Source organism: Acipenser ruthenus, chromosome 8 (assembly GCF_902713425.1).
Source record: "Acipenser ruthenus chromosome 8, fAciRut3.2 maternal haplotype, whole genome shotgun sequence".
Classification (NCBI taxonomy): Eukaryota; Metazoa; Chordata; class Actinopteri; order Acipenseriformes; family Acipenseridae; genus Acipenser; species Acipenser ruthenus.
The window spans coordinates 17179280-17203829 of NC_081196.1; the positions used below are offsets into that span (position 1 = coordinate 17179280).

Consider the following 24550-nt stretch of genomic DNA (forward strand, 5'->3'; position numbering starts at 1 on the left):
AAATACGCCCGTCATAGAAATTAATAATTTATGCTTGTCTATTGGCTCAACAGCCTGGCTTTAGTGTTGGTTCTATTGTCACGCTTGTCCAGTAACACACACTTCACTTAAAATCACTTAAAATGCTACAGTAAAGAGCAGTTGATACACATCAAATGATTTTTAGGATGGGCTTAAATGTCCATAAGTTTCATTTTTCAAACTAGTCGTGGGCCAAAAGAAGATATGTCTTCCTTTCATTTTTATAATATATATTGTGTACATAGACAACATAATTATAACTCCAGGCAGAAACGGAGTACTGCTTTGTATTAAGCCATCCAAGAATTCCTTTGCTGTAATGATTTTGTAGATTTATGTTTGGAAAATACTTGTAACTTCATTTGAATTATTATTTGTATAATGTTGTGGCAATTGGCTTAAAGACTGCACATGTAAAAGTCTTTATTTTAGTTCAAATAAAAGAGCAGCCACAAATGTGTGGGTCATGTTTTTGATTAATGCTATCATCATATACAACAAGTAATTGAAGTCCTTTTAAAAACAATGTGACATACATGGAAGATGTTGTACGTATCCACTCAAATCAGTCTCTTTATTGCTCATTCTCTAATGAGATTTCATTAGGCCGAGTAGAACAGATTTCCAGGTGTTCATTTCTTATGTCTTTATCAGGTACAAATCCTTTCAAAATCAAGACCATGACATACTCAACATGTTTTTGCTTTCAGGGCTTCAGTTGTGGTGTGTTATAACTCATATACCACTGTGACCACCTAATTGGATATTGTGAGAAAATAGTTCCGATTTCATTGACCATGGGTTGGGTAAAATATGAGAAAATAAGTCACAAAAAAACCAAACATTTACAGTGCGATTTCTGAGAGCTCAGTTTATTTTCCATCTTGCTAGAAGACGTAAAAATGGTCTCACAGTGCACAACACAATGTCAGCAGGATCTGTTGGCATGGTAACATTTCTATATACTGTGACAAAAAACCACACAAGCAACAGATTCAGCAGTGAAGGAGCGGTACATGATACATTGTGGGAAACAAGCATCTGTTTGTTTTTAGATAGATTTTTTAGTAATCTGTGATTCTTCTCTTAATCAATCCCAATAGCATTTTACTGAGGGGTCAGTTCCCTTTTCCCTTTTAGTGACATAATTAACCAACTTTATTTTAATCAGTGTGTTTTTAAAACATTGCTCTACCAGTGCGACTACAGATTGTTGTTTTAACTTGACACCTTTTAATAAACAATGTTTACATTTAACTTTTAAGAATAACAACTACCACAGTTTAAAACAAAAACTCTACATGGCAATCTGGAGAACCCCTGCTATAGAATAGGATTATTAGTTATTAAATGCTGGGGGGAAAAAATGTAAGTAATGATGCTTTAATAAAAGTTTTAAAAAAATTAAATTTGTACAAAAACAGTTTAGAAAAAAGGTTTTCTATCCTATCTGTTGTTAACCATTGATTGCTAAGCTCCCATGCTGTTGTCCATTTAAAATCTGTTGACCCAGATCATTTACTATCTTAGTTTTGATTCTCTGAAAACAATACAGATTCTTTGTTTTTCACAGTTACCAACTTACTTGTAACACTTAAATATTTACACATACCTTTGACAACGGCAGCAAACAAGTATGTGATAATCAATATTAGTAAATTACTCTTAATTCAGTTGAATATCTAATTTTGGGTCCCATTTTGTCAGTATAGAAATTTCAAATAAGCATAGTTTAGAAAAAAACAAACAAAACACACTCACTCAGTTTTTAGTAGGGTCAGTCAAATGTGTTTGCTTATCTACGTCAGGCCCCATTATTTGTGGCTGGCAAGTTTTTAGACTAAACCTCCAGTGCAGGTTGGTTGCTTGCTATTTATATATTTACATATTCTCCTGGAAAAGCACAACTCTAGTACCATTTGTTGAAGTTTAATACAGCCCTTCAGAGACTAACAAAGTGACACTAATCATTTATTAAAATAGGAGATACATAAACTAAAGAGTAGAATCTCAGTAGTGACTTCCATCAAGTCCCTTCACTTCAATCATGTCCGTGACGCAACCGGGGGGGGAAAAAAAAAATCCATTCAAAACTATACATACAGCATGTTTGCTCACCAAACCCAGCTACCGGTGCTCGATGTTGCCTCGTGGCCAGAGCTGGCGGGTTCAGTTTTTGAAAGCTCCGTATCGGCTTGCTTTGCTGATGAAATTCTTCAGCAGGTCATGGTCCATTTCTGAAAAGGCCTGTGTCTGAGTCACTGCTGTCATGTGATTGACACAGAACTTGAAGCAAAACTCTTCTAAGTCCTAGAAATGAAGAATTCTGTTGAACATGGTTCCTTTCTTGATACAGGTTATTACACACAAGTACCTAAACACTGCATATATCATGTAGGTATAATAAAATCCACAGTCACAGACACTTCTCACAAAACACAAAGTACTGGGACGATATCTAGACTATCAGAGCTTCATGCAACAGGAAATACAGTTGATGAAGACCGGAGGAGACAACTTGAACACTCCAGGCTGTATTTCCTTGCAGCTCAGAACAATCAGATACAGTAGGAATCTCAAGTAACTTTATTATCAAGTGTGTTTTGAAAGAAACATTAAGCTCATTCTCAGTAGAAACATTCAAATCAAAATTCTAAGAACTTGTTAAATATAAAAAAAAAAAATCCAGGGACTACATATTTCACAAACAAAAACAAAATGATGTTTGCTGTAACTTCCTTCATTATCCTGGATAATTACACTGCAGAAAAAAGCTTAGTAAATCTGAAGTAGCGGGGTTCTGAAAAATACAACATTATCTGTCCCCACGTGTTGGTACAACTTTTTTAATAATGTACCTGTAATTGTTCTTTTCATTAACATCCTGACAACTTTTTACACTTAACTGTAAAGTCTGTTTCAAAGCTCTTTTCAAAATGGCTGCTCTAGTGCACTGGGATTGTTGATCTGTCCTTGACGCCCACTTGAAACAGACTTTAAAGTTATAGGTGTAAAAAGTTGTCGGTAGGTTAAAGAAAAGAAAAACTACAGGTACGTTACTTAAACGTGGGTACGTGTAATGCTATAATTTTAGTAACCCCGCTACTTACTCTTTAAGCCAGTCATACTATATTTCATACAATTCAGTTTACTGACATGTTCTGTCTAACTATTCTGAGTTTTTGATTAGGCCTACCATCACCCTACATTTTTATGAGGTTATGAACCATAATGGGTGTTTTCTAATAACTTTAGTTGTCAAATTCCAAGTGTTTTGACTAGATTCAAATTAAACTCATATTTGTACAGTATAGTACATTAGAATATTTGCCATTGCTTATATAGGGGCACATAGCTGGTTTAAATAGTGTTTATTTTAATATTACTGGCATTTTGTAAGTACGCAGGTCTATACATAAGAGATCTGTTAATACAAGTTATATAAACACATATTTTTGTATGCCTGATTTGATTACATACAGATATATAGGCCTAAAACAAAATAGGTTGTTTCAACCAGAAATATATTGTCTAGCTGTGAAGCAGCACCCTGTGACGTTTGGATGGAGAATTAGTTCCCTATAGGGTTTAAAATAGTTAGTGTACTTGTGAAAGTTGTATCCTCAAAAGTGAATTGTAAAAAAATAAGCTACAGGCATTTTCTGGAAACTGATATCAACTTAATAAAACACAATCCTCTTCTACTGCTACATTCTGGCCCCTTAAATGACGATCATTTTTCTAGCTTGTGTCCCTGTTGCTACATCATCATTTGGGTGGAGTAGTGGTTAGGGCTCTGGACTCTTGACCAGAGGGTCGTGGGTTCAGTCCCAGGTGGGGGACACTCCTGTTGTACCCTTGAGTAAGGTACTTTACCTAGATTGCTCCAGTAAAAACCCAACTGTATAAATGGGTAATTGTATGTAAAAATAATGTGATATCTTATAAGTCGCCCTGGATAAGGGCGTCGGCTAAGAAATTAATAATAATAATAATAATTTGGGTGTTGCGCGCACAGAAGGCTAAATAAACTATGGAACCAAGTTGCAAACACATACAAAATCCTATTACAGAATGAAATTGAAAAAATCTGCAGTACACTTGAAATAATACCCCTAGTTTCTGTGGATCCTTATGCCCTTTGACAAGTGTAAGGACACAGACCTTTTTCTTTTTGTCTGCTCCTTCAGTGTTGGTGGCGACGTGGGTCTCTATTGTACCAGTGTCATAATGGCTGGGTACAACTAATCTCTCAGTTTTGCAAACATCAACAGGGATTAAGTGCAGCCTGAATGGATCACCCTACCCGAGCTTCGTACTTGACTGCTGCTGACAGCAGCGTGATGGCATTCTGCTCCGAGATTCCCCTTTTGATGTTTTCCTGGCAGAGCCTCTTCAGCCGGGTTTCTCTGTAAAAACTGGCCAAGTCCAGGAGCCCTGCAACAACACCACCTTTTAGAGTGCCCAATTATTTTACCCCTGATTTTATCGAAGCAACTCCCCACACAGCTCAGGAGAACTGGTTCATTGGGCAACCTCCAATCCCACGACCCAGTGTTCTTTTACCAGGTAAACCACGTGGGGACACTGCAAACATTTTGTTTAAAATGAATACAGATTGAAACTAATATACCAGAATTTTTTTTTTTTTTTAAAGAACACAACCAAAATGGTCCTGTTCTAAAGTCTTTGTTAGATGGTGAATTTGTATAGGTACCACTACATGTTCAGTAAGTAATACATACATTTGAAAATCATTTCCAGAATGTATCTTCCATATTCATTATAGGGATAGACAAACTGAAATAGAGAATTGCTTCATCACAAATTAATAATTTTTAAAAACTGTACGTGTGCCTCCACTATATCCCCATAATCTGGAATAAAAGGTGGACTTCCTTTCAAATATATATTTTTTGTTATACTGAACAATTAATAAAGAGGGGCCACTATATGGGCTCAAAAGATAATATTGCACTATACTAGTTTATAAAGTTGTATTTAAATATTAAGATTTCAGAATAACTAGAAATGGGAGTTTTTGTGAACAGAAAACAAAGCATCCCCAGTAGCATAATCTAAGGGTAAGTACTATCAAAGGTTTGTAAATATACAAAATATTTGTATCACTGATATCTCCAGTTAAAAAAAAAAAAAAAATGTTAGTAGTGAAAACGTTATTTTCTACTCCACCTGTAATGTAAAGAGCCTGTCTGAAATCAAGTGGTCTTTATCATTAATATGGTCAGGGGTAAACAAACAGTGTTCATAGGTGTGCCAGTCTGGCTCGCAGTGGTGAGGTTGATGACGTCACGGACCAGGAAGTAACTCAAACCAAAACAGTGGATGGGCGGGTGAAGCTGAATGCTACTGCACTCAGCGTGGATTTATTAAGTAAATAAACAGAAACAAAAGATTTAAACAAAACACAAAATAAAAAGGCGCGATGGCCAAACCAATAGAAACAAGTATTTTTTTTAAATATAGCAATTGTTAATTTTATATGTTCTCACGCGCTCTCTCTCCGCTCTCCCGTACTCTCCTCTCTACACTCAACCCCGAGTGCAGAGAGCTGCAGGTTTATATACTCTGGCCGAGGGATTAACTAGTTGTTAATTATCTTATTACCCCTCGGCCAGAGTCTGCACGCGTTTGGTAAGGATGCATGACTGTCAGCTACTTAAATAATCAGTAGCTGATCAGCCATGCATCCTCACAGGGTTTTTAAATATAATAATAAAAGACGCAGCGCTTTTATCCGCGCCGCAAAAAATAACACAAATAATAATAAATAGGGGCGGGACACTCCGCCACAATAGGACACCACCTGTAATGGAGCTATACTGAGAGAACCAAAGTACCAACTATAAAGAGTCTATGTCAAAGCACTTGGTCTGTATGATATGACCAGAGGTTACAGCAGTAAAAGGGTTCATTTTTAATGGAAAACACAGGCAATGGAACTTAAGTAAGAAAATCAAATAGAGCTGTGTACCAAACAACATGACAGGGTTGATGTAGCCCTGAATATGTAAAGTCACTACCACAAATGTTTTTGAGATATGAGACCGACACTGTGGCTGGGGGCAACTTTGCAAAAATGGGTCACAGAATGGTATGAGATACAGTAATCCGTTATGTATCTGCCCCGCACATATCCTCCCTAACTGTTTATCCGCCATGATCAATCTCTTCAGCAATGTTTGTTTATTATTGAACATTAGTACAGAGATTGTAGATTCAACCAAAGTTTTCGTACACTGTGTTGTATGTGCTCCGTGCGCTGCCATTGCTGGTAGTGTCACATGAGCTGTTCAGTGTGTTGATATGTAAATAAATCCTGCCAATCACTCAGCAGCGAATGCATGCACCCATACGACAGACGGCTACTCTGTCACAAGCATTAATACCCTGTATCTTTCTAAACAAGGTATTTAGGGGAGCTCCGTAATAAAAGCTGAATCTCAAAACAATAATTGTGTGAATATAGTAAATGTTACAGCTGTGTCTAGTGGTATTTAAAACAGGATTCATTTATCCAGCTTTTTACATATCTGCCCTTACTCTGGTCCTACCGCAGTCGGATACGCGACAGATTACTGTATTAGCAGTAGTCTGTGCCCCCTACAAACTCCACTTAGGTGGATGCTTAGTAAAACAGAATGGAGGAACAACTTATATAATATCCCTATACATCCCTATGTTAAATAATATATTTAGCATATCAGATGCGGGATACAAGGTCAGGACTTCCTACAAGGAAATACACACAAGTAATATTTAGTTATTTTACCTATTGCATCTTCAGGAGCGAGGCTGACGCTGTCTGTGTACAGGTACTCCAGGAAGGCTCTGTAAACCAAGTAGGTGAACTGCTGGATCTCTATAGATTCTTCCTCGTTCTCGTTCAGTAGAGTTCGGAAGTGCTCACACCTTAAAACAAACAAACTTGTTTTAAAACCACGATCGTTCAAAAGAAGGGGCTACAATTATATTCAAGATGTGACATGTATTTTATGATTCAGAGTACATTCTTTAGCAGGTTATTGTGAAAGTCTTGTTCTTGGGATAACCACTAAGAGGTGGCTGATGATTTCCCAGTTTATATCCTGGCTGTAGAGGTATTATCAAATCAACCCTAGTGCTGGAGGCATAGGCTGATCAACCCTAGGTCAAGTAGACAAACGTTTCCGTGACTGCCTTCATCAGCAATTTCCTTGGAACTCGCATATTTGCTGATTGAAATACACTGAATTAAATTAAATGCCATCATGAACTTGTGTAGTACATATAGAATATTGCATAAGAAGTCATTCCCTGACCAATCACCCAACAGGTAGCACCCTACCCCCCTCCAATTCACACCAAGCTTGTGCTCAGGGTTGTTCAAGGCAAGAAACACACAATTTACATTTTAAGCCTGATCGAGTGAAGGTGTAAAAATGTTGCTTCTAGGGGGGCACCGTGGGCGTTCCAATAATAGTCATTATAGTAATAATAAAACATTTCAAATGTAAATTCTACAAAGTCACAAATGTTTTGTTGTTTTTATTTTAAGTATGATACTGGTGCTTATTTATTCTGGAAAACCACACTTAATAAAGCAAAGACCAATCACAGGCAAGTTTGTGTTTTACAAATCAGTGACAGTTCTGTTGCCGACGCATCGTACACTTGTTCAGTACATAAGATAGATCAGTTTGTGGTGCATGGAAAAAGACACAGGGATTATGCAGGTGCATCATCATCTAAAGAAAAAACAAAACATCGCTCCTCGACATTTTACTTACGGACAAGGAACAGTTTTGTGTAAAATGATTCCTTGTGGAGTTTTTCTCTGTCCTCAGTTGACCATGATATAAATCTTTTTCAGTCAGTTTGTAGTTTCTGAAGGTTTTTAACAGTTTGTATTGGAGGCTACCTCACTCGAATGCGGCGTCACTTCCTTCTGATACAAACTACTCAATACGAATAAATTTCAGATGACTGTATGATACTGATATCAGGGTCAACTATATATTAGATAAGGAATCATGTACACCCCACTGTGCGTAATAAGGCTGTAATTCGATTGAGGCTTTCTGGTCACATATAAATCATGAGAGTGTTAGCTTGAGTGATTTATCAATGTCACAAGAAACCTGAGAGAATGACAGCCTTATATGTGCAGCTTATATGTATTTAACATATAAGCGATTGTAAGTCACCCTGGATAAGGGCGTCTGCTAAGAAATAAATAATAATAATAATAATAATAATAATAATAATAATAATAATATGTACATATTATTTGTTATAACACATGGTGACATAACAGGCAGAAATGAATAGCAGTTTTCAATAATTGAAGAAGTAGCGTTGAGAATAACATCGAGAGCCTCTGCTTTCTGAGGGCCATCAAAACTACCAAACATCCCATGGAGGGCACGTGGCTGAGGAAGTTTCTTACTAAATGTGCCACTTATTGTGAATACTTGTGTTATTCTGCTCTTCCACAAACTTCTCCCTGTCTTCTGCAGATAAAAATTATTTGTCGATGGTGTTTTGTTGTGTCCATGTACTACTGGTAGTGTTTTTTTTGTTAAAAACAGTTAGCAGTTTTATCATCAACCTTATTATACATGGGTCTCACACCACCACCACCGTGAAGACTGTAAAACACCAAAATTGTTCACTGTGCATTATAAAGAAATAACACACACATCCTCGTCTTAACATAAGTTTGCATCATTTTTTACAGTTAACCCTTAGCGGTCCATTTATTCAGCGCGTCAGGTCCAATTTATTTTCACATGCGCTATTTAAAAGTATTTTTTTTCACAGTAAAACAGGTTTAAAAGGCACTGCATATCAACAGGACACCCCTTGTTCACTATATTTTTCAAATACCTCTTAATAATAGTACATACCGATAAATCAGCTCTTGATCACTCGTTTTATCACCAAACTCCTCAATAATGCGATCCAAGTCGTTATTTTATTACTATAACATCTAAAAAAAGCTCAGCAAATGTCTGTGATGTTCTTTGAGCGCTGGATGCAGAAGCAGCTATCTTGTTTGTTTATGTCTGTGTTGTCTATGTGGTGTCGGGGCTATCAGTATTCATGAGATACGCCCTTTTTTTTTCAGCTCCTATCGGTCTCACTTGGCCATTGAATGGTTTTCTCGGCTTTTTCCGGAAAAAACGACTAGAGACCAGTTTTTTGCGTCTTTTTGATGATGTTGGACAGGGTCCGACATTGGACCCGGAAAGGGAAAATTGCGATGTCAGACCAGGTCCGACATAGGACCACAAAAGGTTAAACTGTTCCATCTGTCTTCACATTCTTTTCTTTATCACTGCAGAAGTCGTGTTATGAAAGTATCCCCAGTCTGAACCACCCTAGGTCCTGACGTCTCTGTACTCAATAGACAAAAGATAAGGCAGAAGAGGAAGCAGCATCCCAACGGCCCCTTCCTTCCTTCCTCTACCAGCCAGAAATTCCCAGGAGCGGCAGCCAGAGCAAACAGCAGGCAACTTCAACGTATTAGAATTATGAGCACTAAAACCCTTTTAAACAATAAATATTTTCTTGGCTGCTGATCTAACACATTTCTGCAGACGGGTTTTCTTGGCCTGTAGCGTTCTTTTCATTTTTTTTTAAATTAGTAACTAGACACCAGCATGGTTAAAACAAACGATATATGGATGGGGAGGTCAAACTACAGCACAAAATATGCTGTGTGAGTTTAAATACTTTTAAATCTAATTAAACAAGTACCCATGTGTCAGTAAAATGTGAATCCACTGCCACGAATGTAAATAAGTACACAATCAGCTATGACTTGAACCTTTCAATACCCATTTACATGCAGCACTTAATTACAGCGCAGTACCTGATTTTGAGAAGGGCCTTGTGCACGTGAATATATTTCCCATCCACCAAGAATTTGAGGTCCGAGGTTTCAGGGCTATCAAACTCTTTCTTCAGGGACTGGGCGACTGTTAGGTAATCATCTCGCTCTGGAATACAGGACAAACACATTGTCAGTTGTTATTGAGAAGTGAACTTTTTAAAAAAGTATACAATTCTAAATTTAATAAAAATAAAAGTTGCAAAGGCATCAGTAAGTTACAGTATATTGCATGTGCAGTACTGTACTTTTAAACCGTTCAAGCTACCCTGAACTACATTTGAAATCTGCATGTCGCAGCTGCTGTGCAAATTTCTCAGCTTTGTGTTTTACAGTGGTCCCAGATACAGACACATTCTGATCACGGACATTTTAAAACCATAAAAGCAAGGCGTCCGCAACATCAGGGCATTGAGCAAAATCGGAAACGCTGACAACTTGCATCCACAGTTTGCTGTTCATAGACCTGTATTATTTTATACTATTTCGTAAGAATGGTTGAGAAAGTGTTCACAGGAATGCTGAAATCTCCAAAATAACAGGAAATTCATGTTAAGTGAATTAAGAATGCTAATTTTGCCATGTAGAAAATTTGTAGCATTGTGACATTTGTTTCATCAGAGTTTGTTTTATTTAACTGTATTAGGTAATATTGCATAGGGCAGCAGTGTGGAGTAGTGGTTAGGGCTCTGGACTCTTGACCAGAGGGTTGTGGGTTCAATCCCCAGTGGGGGACACTGCTGCTGTACCCTTGAGCAAGGTACTTTACCTAGATTGCTCCAGTAAAAACCCAACTGTATAAATGGGTAATTGTATGTAAAAATAAATAATGTGATATCTGAATAATGTATAATGTGATATCTTGTAACAATTGTAAGTCGCCCTGGATAAGGGTATCTGCTAAGAAATAAATAATAATAATAATCGTACTATATACATAGAGCTTTTGTTTTTCAGGTTTTATTAATTGTATTTTTTGGTGCTTATTTTTATTTATTTTCAATGTGTTTCCTGAAAACCACAACAGTAACAAGTATCTCAGCCATATAAAAAACATGGCAATTCATCGGTGACAGTTAAAAGGTAAGCCTCACCCACAGTGAGGAGCTTCCACATGACTGCAGGTGTGGCAAAGCAGGCGAAGACATCGTCCGTGCAGGTGAAGTGAGTGAAGTGTGGGCTGACGATGGCTTGCCCCCGGCACTGACCCCACATCAATACCTGACCACTCTGCATCTTGGCTGCTGACGTGTGTGTGGAGTGGCAGGCAGCAATCTCAATCACCCTGTGGGGAGATGAAGACGGATACAGTCAGCTATAAGAGGAGAACCAGAAGGCTGGGGGCAAAACTGAACGCTGCTTGGTCCTTAACATATTATACAGTCACAGCCTGTATTGGCATCCTACACCTAATATAAGATCATTTAAGAAAACATGTTAAATACATGCATGTAGTGAACATTAACCACCAATGAATATGACAAAGGCCAAAATACACAATTTCTGGTAGTTTACAAACAATCTTTATTAAAAAAAAATTAAAAAATTCAAATGTTTGTTCATGGCGATTGTACTGGCACCTTTACATTACATTTACTAGAACTAACTAAAAAATATATTAATTGATTGAATACACAGCAAATGATGGAATACCAAAATCAACAATCAGAGCAATAATCAAGAAGTACCACAGAGCAAATTCAACTGAAACGCTTGAAAGAAAGAAGTGGGTGTCCAAATAAAATTACTGGTACAGCAGGTAGGAGAATCGTTCGAGCAACAACAAAAAAATCCAGGATTAACAGCCAAAGACGTAAAGATTTAGAAGCATCAGGCATAATGGTGCACAAAAGAACTGAACAAAGGCACCTGAACACAGAGGAGTTGTATGCACATAGACCTTGCTGCAAACAACTTTAAAAAAATCATTAAAAAATAAAAAAACTGCCAAGAAATATGAACACGGATCTGAAGCATTCTTCAACTAAATTCTCTGGTCCAATGAGATTAAATATAGCTTTCCCCCAAAAATGGACCATTGTATGTTTGGAGAAAAAAAAGGGGACCGCCTTCAAATGAAGAAAACCTTTTAAACATGGAAATCTGCTGGTCAAAAGACAAAGCTGGTTCAATAGAAAAATACAAAATTCAATTAAAAAGGTGTGGTGCCTTGTGTTACATTTTAGGAAACAATTGACACTGCCAACCTTTTTAAATGTATAAGAACCATTTTTAAACCACATGGGGCTCTTCAACACATTGTAAAAAAACATTTCCAATTGAAAAGAAACAATGACTAAATGCTTACTAAGTGGCTGTTTTACCTTTCTTTGTCCAAATTTAAAAGCACTGGGCAGGACTGATTACTCTTGTTGCCGGTACCCAGTTGACCATAAGAACTAGCACCCCAGGCATAGACTAATCCCTCGTCAGTCAGTGCTAACGTGTGTGCATAGCCACAGGCAATCTGCAAATTAAGAAACAATTGTCAGCTTCAGGAAGCAATCGATCAGACCATCAACAAACACTAAATGGAGATAGTTCTCAAGCTTCCTATGTAAAGTTTTCGGTTAACATGTTGGTAACATTCCTTTTAAGGATACATTCCTGGTAAAGATGATTAGGAATATTCATGTTTCTTTCATGAAAAAAAGGACTTGTCTAATGAATTTCTTAGTGTATCCAGATCATGCAACCTAAAACAATGCTGTTTCCACTGCTCATTTATGAACCAAGAAAAAATATCTGGACACATATATTGCTGCAATACATATAACTCGGGCTACAGCAAAGGTAAAACAATGCATTTCTTTAAGACACTAAACTCCAGTACCTGTTTATCATAGGTCAAGGTTCAACTGAGTAAAAAACTAAAGTTTTCTGCAACAGGTATGCAAACAGTACCTAGTAACAGAACAACTGCATATCCACAGCATCTTACAACACATGCTCAACATCTAGGGCCTTTATTATCCCATCCATTTTAGAAGAATCAATTTACAGAGCCAATGAATACATAGGTCACTATGAAACAGTTCTGTACCTTCGGAAACTAAAGAATATCTCTAAAGCACCTTACCTGGACTATGTTGATCCCCTGCAACGCTGCTATTCTACAGGGGGTTTGCTGGTTCCCATTGTTGCCCACCCCTAACTGACCATTGCAGTTGTAACCCCAGCCATAAGCCTAGAAATACAAGGAACAGTAATAGACATGATTTGTTATGTATATAAAATGAGGGCAAACTTAGCACTTTCTTCAGAAAATGTTCCTGTTGTAATTGGGTTTGAAAAGAAAATTATAAAAATAAATGCATGTTTTAGAACTACAGGACCAGAAAGTCATTTAGGATAAACTCCATCCATGTTGCAATCAGAAGATCCCCCTCAATTAGAACCAGCTTCTACTTGCGGTTGGAATAAAGGAATTCCAATGTATTTGTTTTGTTTAATTTGTAGCTGTGTGTTTGTTAAGACTGCCACAACATTGTCTCCCCAAGAGGACAAAGGGTACGCACTTCTCCATTGTCCAGCACAGCCATGGAACAGAGCTGTCCACAGGCAATATTCACTACTATCTTGTTCTGTAAACAGCTGCTCACTCGTCTTGGGGTTGGCTGGTTTGCTGTAGATCCTGAGCCAACCTGACCAGAGTTGTTGTAACCCCAAGCATAAACCTGAGAAAAAAGGGAAGATATACAGTCATGTGTTTTCAGTTCAGTTTTATTTGGTTTCACTTTTTTTTTTTTTTATCTACACTACCGCAATTTACAAGGGTTGCATATTCAACCCAAAAAGGCTACACGTTACCGTATTCCTTTGAATTTAAGATGCAGCCCAAATTTCTCACCCTCAATTTGAGGAGAAAAAGAGAACATCAAATAAAGCTGCATTTACAAACATACAACCTCAATTACGCATATAAGAAAACAACGTGTGGAGGCAGTTTGCGGCTGTCTGTCACACAGTTATGTGCTGCTTTCCAGTCATGATTACTTCTACCTGGTTTTCTCCCTTTTTATGAACTGTGGTATTTCTTGGCATGTCAGAAAATATGAGGGTCTGATCAGCATTTTCGATCGGTCAAAGCTTGTACTGTTTGGTAGAATGAAGCCTCATAACAAAACACTAAAATTCTTTGAAGATGGCTGCCTGCATGTCATGGATGATTCAAGATCGGGCAGTGACGTCTTTGTTCGTCTTTTCTCGGGCAGTCAGTCACGTTCCTGTTTGTGTACTCGGGCAGTCACGTCTTTTGTTGGCAATTTTAATACACGCGTCACTCTACTCGAATTTAAGACGCAGGCCACTTCTGAGAAGAACAAATTGGTTTAAAAAGTGCGTCTTAAATTCGAAGGAATAAGGTACTTACAGAACGCTAGCAAAAGCAAGGGGATCTGTAGATCACATCTGTAGGCTCCTGCTCTTTAGTTAATTTTACTCCCCACTGTTGTCTCACTACTAAGGCAAGGGCATACGCATATCACATCAGGTCTGCACTGCCAGAATCATTTTTTGTATTCTGCTTCACTTCTGTACATAAGCAGCGTGTTGTCGTTCCAAAAAGATCGTTTTTAAAATGTCAGCAGTCAAAAAAAAGATCTGGGGCTTCAAAATTCCCACGAGGAGAAAAAAACAACTGAATGTGGACCCATCAAATTCTAAATGTTACATTTGAAAGGGCAAGGCAGTTGGTGAATCTTCTTTCCTTGCAGCAGAATTGTGATGTTTACCTCTCCATCAGACGTCAGTGCTATAGTGTGATGGGAGCCACAGGCCACCTCCGTGACCTTTTTGTTGAGTAGATTGGTGGAAACCTGGGCAGGGATCAGCCCCTGGTTTGTAGTGCCATTCCCCAACTGACTGTAACCATTGTGACCCCAGGCATATACCTCTCCATCTGTAGAGTAGGAAAAAGAGAAAACAAAAAACATGGACTGTGCTTTAAATAGACATGAAAACAGAGTTTTCATGCATATAGGAGCACCTCCTAAGAGAACACTTCGGCTTAGGAAACACCCTTGTGATGAAAATACTAAAGGAACAAGAACTTCACTTAAAAGAACACCTTTTTGGCACAGATATTGATTTGTTGCTAACCGATTCAAAACTGATACAGTTCTGTTGTGTAACCTGATAACTCCATCATCAAACTCAAATGGTTTATTCAATCTTTTCAAAACTGACTTGTCATCGCAAGAGTAATCTAGAGCTGCTGCTGCATTTAACGTGTGTTGGGGCGCTGTGTTAATAACCACTGTGTTAAAATTCATTCTTGTATTCATAATTACTGTTTTCATATGTTGATGCACGTGCGTCATGAGAAGTAATACATACATTTGTATTTATTGATTCATATTGTGATTGGCCTTGGAATATTGTGTCCAGTGCTCAACTCTGTCTTCTGCTGAGAGAACACTTCGCTTGCTTCCCGAGGGATGTTCTCTTATCCAGAGACTACTGCACTATATTTTACCAGGGAAGAGCAGCTAGAAAGGCCCCAATATCCCCATCTGATTTGAGTACAACTGCCTAATTAAGCATGCAGCAGTGCAAAATATAAGAAACAAAGCTAGCATACAACTCTAAAATAACATTGTCTTGTGTCACTATGTTCCTTCTATTTTTTGTAGGCTTTTAGATGTAATAGTGTTAAGTGTCAACAAATGGGTAAAAAGTAATAATGAGATAAGAAAATGGGTTTAACACATTGTTTGCATTAGTCTTCAGCTCTCACTTGGTAGCTGTCAGCTGTCTTTGTTAAATGCCCAGACGACCAAAAAAAAAAGTTGCATGCAAACTGTGCAGGTGACTGTTGATGTATCATGGAGGCACAACCAATCTCCGGGGTCACTTGACAAGCGTAAGGTCATATTATTATTAATATTTTTAGTAGTAGTAGTAAAATGTGTCTGATAACCTGCTTGGAACCGGGACTGTTAAATAAAGCGTTGTTCTGCCTAAGTCCGCTGCAGTTGGTGCTGCTGCAATGCAAGCTTACTGTATATATCACAAGCAGCATCAATTACGTGTAAATAAACGTTTATTTTATTGAAATTATAAAAACATGATTACTGTTCTATATAACATATTTTTAAACTACATGTGAATGTTTTATTCCATTTATATGGATTACCTGTAAAATAATAGGATTTTCAATCAAATCTAAACAAGTAGCTATGGAGATATTACCAGTAAATTATGCAAATTAGTAGCATCCAAGTTTCAAACCTTCCGTCGGTAATGTGTTCTGAACCTTCGAAGGTCATAACATACCCTTTGTTGCAGCTCTAGAGTTGTGACGGTATGGAATGGGTATGTTCCTGCAAATATCCTGGTTTGTCTTTTTAATTGCCTCCCTCCACTGTTGTAAATGTTTGCATGATCCACGCAGTACCTCACATCACAAAACAGCAAGAGCAACACTAGCACAGTTTACATCCGATATCCCTTGTGGAAATAATAAAATAGCCCCAGAGAATGTACCTTACACTTTCTCATCTCCCACTAGCCCTCACCAGGCATGAACAAGTTCCCGGAAATGGAAATAAAGAAGCATTTGACCTTCTATAGTTAGTACCTCTGAAAATGTATTACATTAGCAAGGATTCAAACAGTCCCTCTCACCTGCAGTAGCAAGAACAACATGAGGTCCTGTTCCATAACTCAAGGACACAATCTTCTTTCCACACAATGCGTCTATTCTCCTGGGTTCGATAGTGTTCTGAATATCGCCTGTGCCAAGACAGCCACTGCAGTTGGTGCCAAGAGCGAAAACCTGCCAAAAATGCATTTAACAAATCTTTTTAAAACAATGAACCTGACAACGGGCAAAGCTTTTACGCTAGAGCATTAGTAAAACTGTTTGTCTACTTGACTTTTTTTTTTTATATGGTTTTCTCAAAGTTAAAAAATGGATAATCTACAGTACTATGCTACCCTTATTACTGGATCATTATGGAAGAAAATAACTGCTCATAGTCCTTCAGTAATTCATTATCAGAATGCTGTCTCAGTCCACTTTACTTGGGCTCAATCTTAACTTGTCAACACCCTTAGGTATGCCCAGAATGAGTGTTCCTAGTATAGTAAAATACTGCACAATAATGGGGGTTTGACTAGAGTGCACCCAGTAGTTAAGACATTTGACTAATTATTTTTGCTTCAAGCTTCTAAACATTTCTGGATTGTTCTTTGTATTTCTAGACTGGTGTTCCTAGGCTGTTCATCCCCACAACTGTTTCATTTATACATACAGTGCTAACCCGTTATAGCACGCCTTGTTATAGTGCGGAATCAGTTATAACACGGTAGGATCGTGGCTCCCACTTGCTCCATAATGCCATTACAGTAGCCCTTTTATACTCATTATAAGACAGAACACAAATAGCACGGTCTTGTAACTATGGCTCTCCACTATAGCGTTATAAAGGGTGAGCACTGTATGTTGGAAATGTTTCATATTTGCTAACATTGAATATACATAATAAAATATTAGCACATGTTTAGGCTTTGCTTTTATTAATTCATTACACGACCTATTTGTTATTCACATTTGACCAGATTTACTGGGCTGAAAATGGCTAGCACCAATATAGTATATAATTACTGTATGTGCTTTGTCAATTATGTCATAATTGTCACTATGGTATGTGAACTTGTTCTCGCATTGCTAGGCTAAAAATAGAGGTGCCTGATCTACTTGATCTGGATGACTTTACTCTGAACGCCAAAAGAAAACAAGCCCCTAATATTAATGAACTCACTTCATCGTTTACAGTAACATAGAAGGCTTCGTTTCCAGCACTGCCATAGACACATGCCTGCCGAATCAACCTCAGTTCCTCTGGTGGAAGCAGAGCAAACACTGGCCACTTTCCAACATCCAGCATGATCAGGAGCCTGTAGCACAGTCACTCAGAGCCCTGAGACCTAAGAATGCACAAACAACACATCACTAAAGAAAACGCAGATAATACAGAGGATACGATGTAGGATCCATGTTGGTATTCAGGGCAGCTTTGATGTATTGAAATTGATCAGAAGGGAATACTGATCAATGATGTCCATTACAAACCCTTTCATAAAAACACGCAGCAAAATCTAAAGAAACAATGGCCAGAAAATGTGCCCAGTCTGTATGGAATAACCTACCAATTTGGTAATATTATCCACCATTGCTGGAATGAACTATTTTTACAGTTAAATATATTTTATTTTATTATGAAAATCTGCCTTTGCATTTGCTTCAAAATATGGTTAAAGTAAGTCTGCTTCCTGTTCCACAGTTATTAGGTCACCACACAGTTCAGGTGGGTAAATATCTACCACTGCACAGGAAGTGAACTCATCATAGTGCTGTGAGAGGATACATAGACGGTTTATACGACTAATCCGTACCGCATATTGTAAATACCGTTCATGCTTATAATGGTCGGTTTAGATCAAATATATAAGTATAGCTGTTGTGACAGATGTGTTTAAAAAAGGAGTAACAGTTTCAACACTGTTTGTCGCTGTCAGAGGATTTTACCCACTGCAATTATAATTTAAGTTCTAGTTACAGTGCATACAGTTTTAACCTTTAAATACACAACATGATATATGACATGCTGCTCGAAATTAAGATAACTTTGAGGAAGAAAATCAAATAACTACTGCAAATTATATTCAACATGATTTTATAATAACACTTACGCGGAAGTATACAAATATGCACGACTGGTTATTGGGGTTAAACAATACATACATACATACATACATACATACATTTATTCTTCAAAAAAAAAAAAGGCACCGGTGTGAATCTAACACGGGTATTTCAGCTGTTTACGTTACTTAAAAGAAAGAAAAAAAAACATGAGTTACATAATAGCAACACACCTTTTAACAACACGCACTAAACTTACAGTGACAGCTGATACTCCTGCATTCACGTATGGACGGCATAACTGCTTCAAGAATAATGTTTGAACAATCAGATAATACTACCACTAAAACATAAAGGAAACAAAAATTACCATTAGGAGTTTCAGATGCAGGTTATCACCAACGTTCTATTTTTATCATGGGGGCTAAAAAAAAAAAAAGTGAATACCAAATTCATGCATATTTACAGACACACGACGTTCAACACAGATACAAAACAACGTTTCTCTCTTGCTTTCATTTTCTGTGACAGTATATTTCCTGACTGCTCAGGCGTGGCCAATAACCACTGAGCGCACAGATCCATCGTGTCTATCGGCCATCCATATTACATCATTTTGTCTGGAATTCTTTTTTTAGGAACAGATTGTTAAGCAGCTTAAACTATGCAATCGCATTAACATGCTGAGATGTTAAAGCTTTTGAATGTGAATAGATGTGATAGTAGTTGGAGGCTTCCCTATTTCACAAAAGCTACATGAAGCTGAGTCGTTTGGGTTGTATTTCAGTGTTGGTAAATAAAAAAAAAACATTCAACACTAGGTGGCGCTGTATGCTTTTTAATGAATATTATTTGTTTCTTAGCAGACGCCCTTATCCAGGGCGACTCATAATTGTTACAAGATATCACTTTTTTTTTTTTACATACAAAAACATTATTTTTTTACACACAATTCCCCATTTATACAGTTGGGTTTTTACTGGCGCAATCTAGGTAAAGTATGTTGCTCAAGGGTACAGCATCAGTATCCCCCACCTGGGATTGAACCCACGACCCTCACGTCAAGAGTCCAGAGCCCTAACCACTACTCCGTTTTGAAGTTGATAATGTAGGTTTTCCAAGGCTGATAGCCAACATCAGTTTTCAATCTATGTTTAACCAGCAGACCGAGGGAAGAACCAAATGTAACATATTATAGCTGCTATAAGTGCTGACTGCACACAGATTATACACATGATTAGTGGTGTGAACAAAATACAGACATGAATCCCCTTCTGAATCAGAATAATCATAAGAAAAGAGGTGATTTGGATTGTGAGAACAGAGAGAACCCATTGGTCTTCAATTTTCCTGTTCTGTAAGTGGGAATTTCACATTTAGTTATCATTGATAAAAAAATATGAAAAAAATAATAACAAAATCATAGGGTGTATCATGTTTACATTCAACATTTTCTGAACAGAACATAAGATTATAAGTAATTCTAGAACGAGAAAAGGCCATTCAGTCCACCTATGCTCACTCACTTTGATGCAAGCATGGTCCATTTGCACTCAGGAGAGGAAAAACAAAAAACCCTATCCAAGTTAGTAGGGAAAATGAAATCTCTGGGAATCTGTGGCTAAACAGACCACCCTTCCTCCAGGCGGCTAGCTAAAGGTCTTATTACGGTCACAGAGGAGGTTATACAGTATTGTTCATGACACCATCCAGTCTATTCTTGAATGATCCGATAGTCTCTGCTTCAACAACTCTGTCTGGCAGCCTGTTCCAATGGTTCACCACCCTTTCAGTGAAAAAGTTCCTTCTTCCCTCAGTTCTGAATATGCCCTTCTTCAGCTTCCACCTGTGGCCCCTGGTTCTGCTCTCTGTAACCTGTGAAAAATAATTCTCAGCAGTTACTTTGTGAAACCCTTTTACAATGTTAAATACCTCTTAAGTCGGCTCTCCTTCTTTCAGCTCTTTCAGTCTATCTTCATATGACATACCTTTCAATCCTGGAATTAATGGTGTTGCTCTCTTCTGTACTCTCTCAAATGCCTCAATGTCTTTTCTATGATATGGGGACCAGAACTGGACACAGTATTCTAGGTGTGGTCGTACCAGTGCATTGTATCATTTTAATATAACTTCTCTAGATTTGAATTCAACTGTCTTGGCTATATAACATTCTATTTGTCTAGTTGGCTTAAGAGATTCATCCACTCCTACCCCCAAGTCCTTTTCGTACATAGCTTCCTTTATTTCATTACAATTCATGCTGTACTTGCCTCTAATGTTTTTGCGACCTATGTGCAAGACTTTGCATTTATTCTCATTAAATGCCATCTGCCATGTGTCAGCCCAAGCTTGAATCTTGCCCAAATTACATTCTATTATTAAAGTTGGTGATTGGGAGTTGGCTACCCCACCCAGTTTTGTGTTGTCTGCAAATTTGCATAGTTTACTGATTATGTCTTGTTCCAAGTCATTTATATAGATTAAGAATAGTAATGGTCCCAATACTGATCCCTGTGGTACCCCACTTGTTACGTTACTCCAGTTTGATGCCTGTCCTCTAATTATAACTCTTTGCTTTCTATCCTGTAACCAGTTATGAATCCATGCTGCTATATTACCATGGTTTTACATGTGATTGATGTTAAACTTGTAGGTCTGTAGTTCCCACAGTTTAATTAGGAACAACATTGCCAATTTTTCAGTCCAGTGGGATGGCTCCTTTGTTTATAGATTTGTTGACAGATTCCATCAGGCCCTGGGGATTTGTTTATTTTAAGTGCTGCTAGCTCACTTTGTATTTTGTTGTCTTTTATAACAAACTCTGGTAATGATGTTTGTGTACATTCTGTTAACTTTGGTATATTGCATAAATCCTCCTTTGTAAATATTTGTACAAAGTATTGATTAAGTACGTCTGCGATTTGGTAGTCTTTAGTCACTAAATGACCACTGCTGTCACGTAAACTAATACTTCCTCTTTTAGTTTCCTTTTATCATTAACATATTGAAAAACCTGTTTTGGATTAAGTTTACTATCTACCACTACTTGTCTCCCTAATTCCCTTCGCTCTCCGTCCAGTCCTGATACCCACAGATATCAGGACTGATCAGTCCCTGACCATCTTCCTGTGCCTCCTCATGACACACCTGTTCAGACAGCATCTGTAAACCGTACAACTTTTGACTATACTGGACTATATGGCACCCAATTGTACTTGCATCAGCTTGTACTTGCACTGAACTGCTCCATACCTTGCCGTTTTCTACGACTGCTCTTAATTAAAACTACTTCATCTATCTAGTATATGACTTTACTCTTATAGCTATCCGTACTCACATTTTTTGTAATTGTTCTTATTTGAAATCATTCTCATCCATTCATGGTACTTACTCGTGCTCATAATGGACTTTACTCATATAAGCAAATAGTTTTAAGTTAATTGCTCTCAATCGAACCCACTCTTACATGTAATTATTTACTGTATTCTCTATTTTTTGCTCTTATTTGATTTTGATCTTTTGCTACTGATTTTATTGTACTTTACAACTGCTCTTATGTGTAATGTGACATTCTGAAATGTGATACTTTACACTGTGATATTTTGTAATGTGATACTTTGTACTGTGATTTTGTAACAATTGTAAGTCACCCTGGACAAGGGCATCCGCTAAGAAATACATAATAATAATAATAATAATAATAATAATAATAATAATAATAATAATAATAATTTAAGGAATGTTGGATTTCAAAATGTCACATTTTTAATTGTTCTCAGTTTTTTGTTGAGTTAGTAAGTATGGAAAACTACAAAGCGGTATGTAATTCAATATGTTAATGTAATTCAAAACTGGGTTAAAAAAATCATTCTTTTGGAAAAACTGGGAATTACTAAAATTTCTCTTGTAGTGCAAGTAGGTCTTCTTCCTGACGTAAAAACAGAAAGCTTCCAATGGCAAGATTGATCTCAATGTTTTCTGCACGGTTTATATTTTACATGCCATTCAGTTTCAAAAACAGTGCTTCACAAGATGGGCTGCTTTTCTGCATGCAACTGACTGACAATAAAGGCAATGCTCTCGTATACATTCATTGTCACATTCTCATCACCATAGAGCGGTTCAAACTTTACCACAAAATGAACTGCAACTTCCTCACAGTGTTTAATAGCTGTGGGCGTAATGCTGTTTGTGGTTAAAGGGTGAACTAGCTCCACCAAAAGCAACCAGTGCTGGCAGTAGGCTGATCCTAAACTTCCTTTTAGGACCACTGGACTATAAAACAGAAGCCAATTCCTGAATTCACTAGCTTTCCAGTATTTTTTTTGTGACAGCGATCTTGGAGTTCTTGAAATACTGCAAGGAGGTGTGATTTTGAGAAGATTATCCAGCTCTGTCATCCTATGCCCAATATACCAAAGAGATTCATGATTTTGTGTGTCTAACCACAAAGAAGTTAGCTGTCTGACCACACCAACAGACTGCATGTAATCAGGGGGTACAGCAGCAATAAAGTTAAAGGAAGGTAAATTCATCAATATACTAGGGCCTTTAATGCCACATACAGTACTGTCAGTAGAAAGGGCTTGCTCAGCAAAGCTGAAAGTGGAGTGGTCATCTCAATCTGCAGTGACTTGTTATGACTAAACCCTTACAGTACCTCTTCCTTTCAGTATCTGTCTTCCTGGATGTAAGCAGTAGCCACAACCGTGTTTTCCATTGAACTGAGTCATATTTTTTGATATACAGTGGCTCTCAAAAGTATTCACCCCCCCTTGGACTTAATGTCAAAGTGAAAAACAAAATCTACAAATTGTTCTAAATTAATTACAAATACAAAACAGAAAATAATTGATTGCATAAGTATCCACCCCCTTGAGTCAATATTTGGTAGATGGGCAGCAGTGTGGATAGGGCTCTGGACTCTTGACCGGAGGGTTGTGGGTTCAATCCCAGGTGGGAGACACTGCTGCTGTACCCTTGAGCAAGGTACTTTACCTAGATTGCTCCAGTAAAAACCCATCTGTATAAATGGGTAATTGTATGTAAAAATAATGTGTAAAAAAAAAAAAAAATAATAATAATAATAAAAAAAAAAAATAATGTAATTGTATGTAAAAATAATGTGATATCTTGTAACAATTGTAAGTCGCCCTGGATAAGGGTGTCTGCTAAGAAATAAATAATTACAGCCATGAGTCTATTTGGATAAGTCTCTACCAACTTTGCACATCTGGACACTGCAATTTTTGTCCATTCTTCTTTGCAAAATTGCTCAAGCTCCGTCAAGTTGGATGGGGACCTTTGGTGAACAGCAATTTTCAACTTTTTCCATATATTCTCAATTGGATTGAGGTCCGGGCTTTGACTAGGCCACTCCAGGACATTGACCTTTTTGTTTTTAAGCCACTCCAGTGTGACTTTTGCTGTATGTTTGGGGTCATTGTCCTGCTGGAAGATGAATCTTCTCCCAAGTCCCAGGTCTCTTGCAGACTTCAGCAGGTTTCCCTCCAGGATTTCTCTGTACTTTGCTGCATCCATTTTGCCCTCTATCTTCATGGGCTTTCCAGGCCCTGACGCAGAGAGCATCCCCATAGCATGATGCTGCCACCACCATGCTTCACGGTAGGGATGGTGTTCTCAGGATGATGTGCGGTGTTAGGCTTGCGCCAAACATAGCGCTTAGCGTTGAGGCCAAAAAGCTCTATTTTGGTCTCATCAGACCATTGAATCTTCTTCCACTTGGTCTCAGAGTCTCCCACATGCCTTCTGGCAAACTCTAGCCGAGATTTGATGTGAGTTTTTTTCAACAATGGCTTTCTTTTTGCCACTCTCCCATAAAGGCCAGTTTTGTGAAGCACCCGGGCTATTGTTGCTGTATGCACAGTGTCTCCCAGCTCAGCCGTGGAACACTGTAACTCCTTTAGAGTTGCCATAGGCCTCTTGGTGGCCTCCCTGACTAGTACCCTTCTGACTAGTTTATT

At 37.8% G+C, this 24550-nt stretch overlaps 1 protein-coding gene across 3 annotated transcripts; it reads right to left on the reverse strand.

The window, feature by feature from the left end:
- Positions 1-877: 877 nt before the first annotated feature.
- Positions 878-19107, reverse strand: LOC117407443 (RCC1 and BTB domain-containing protein 2-like). 3 transcript variants are annotated; one of them, XM_059028642.1, is made up of 12 exons: positions 18937-19106; positions 17683-17848; positions 16544-16694; positions 14650-14816; positions 13435-13593; positions 12996-13103; positions 12241-12383; positions 11011-11201; positions 9899-10025; positions 6815-6954; positions 4328-4458; positions 878-2331 (listed from the first exon to the last, which is right to left on the reverse strand). In XM_059028642.1, exons 2-12 carry the CDS (start codon positions 17806-17808, stop codon positions 2191-2193), a joined length of 1584 nt encoding a protein of 527 aa, XP_058884625.1. In that variant the 5' UTR covers positions 17809-17848; positions 18937-19106; the 3' UTR covers positions 878-2190. The 3 variants fall into 3 exon arrangements, with proteins under 3 accessions (XP_058884625.1, XP_058884626.1, XP_058884627.1); XM_059028643.1 differs by having other exon boundaries at positions 18826-19106; XM_059028644.1 differs by lacking the exon at positions 4328-4458 and having other exon boundaries at positions 18937-19107.
- Positions 19108-24550: the final 5443 nt, after the last annotated feature.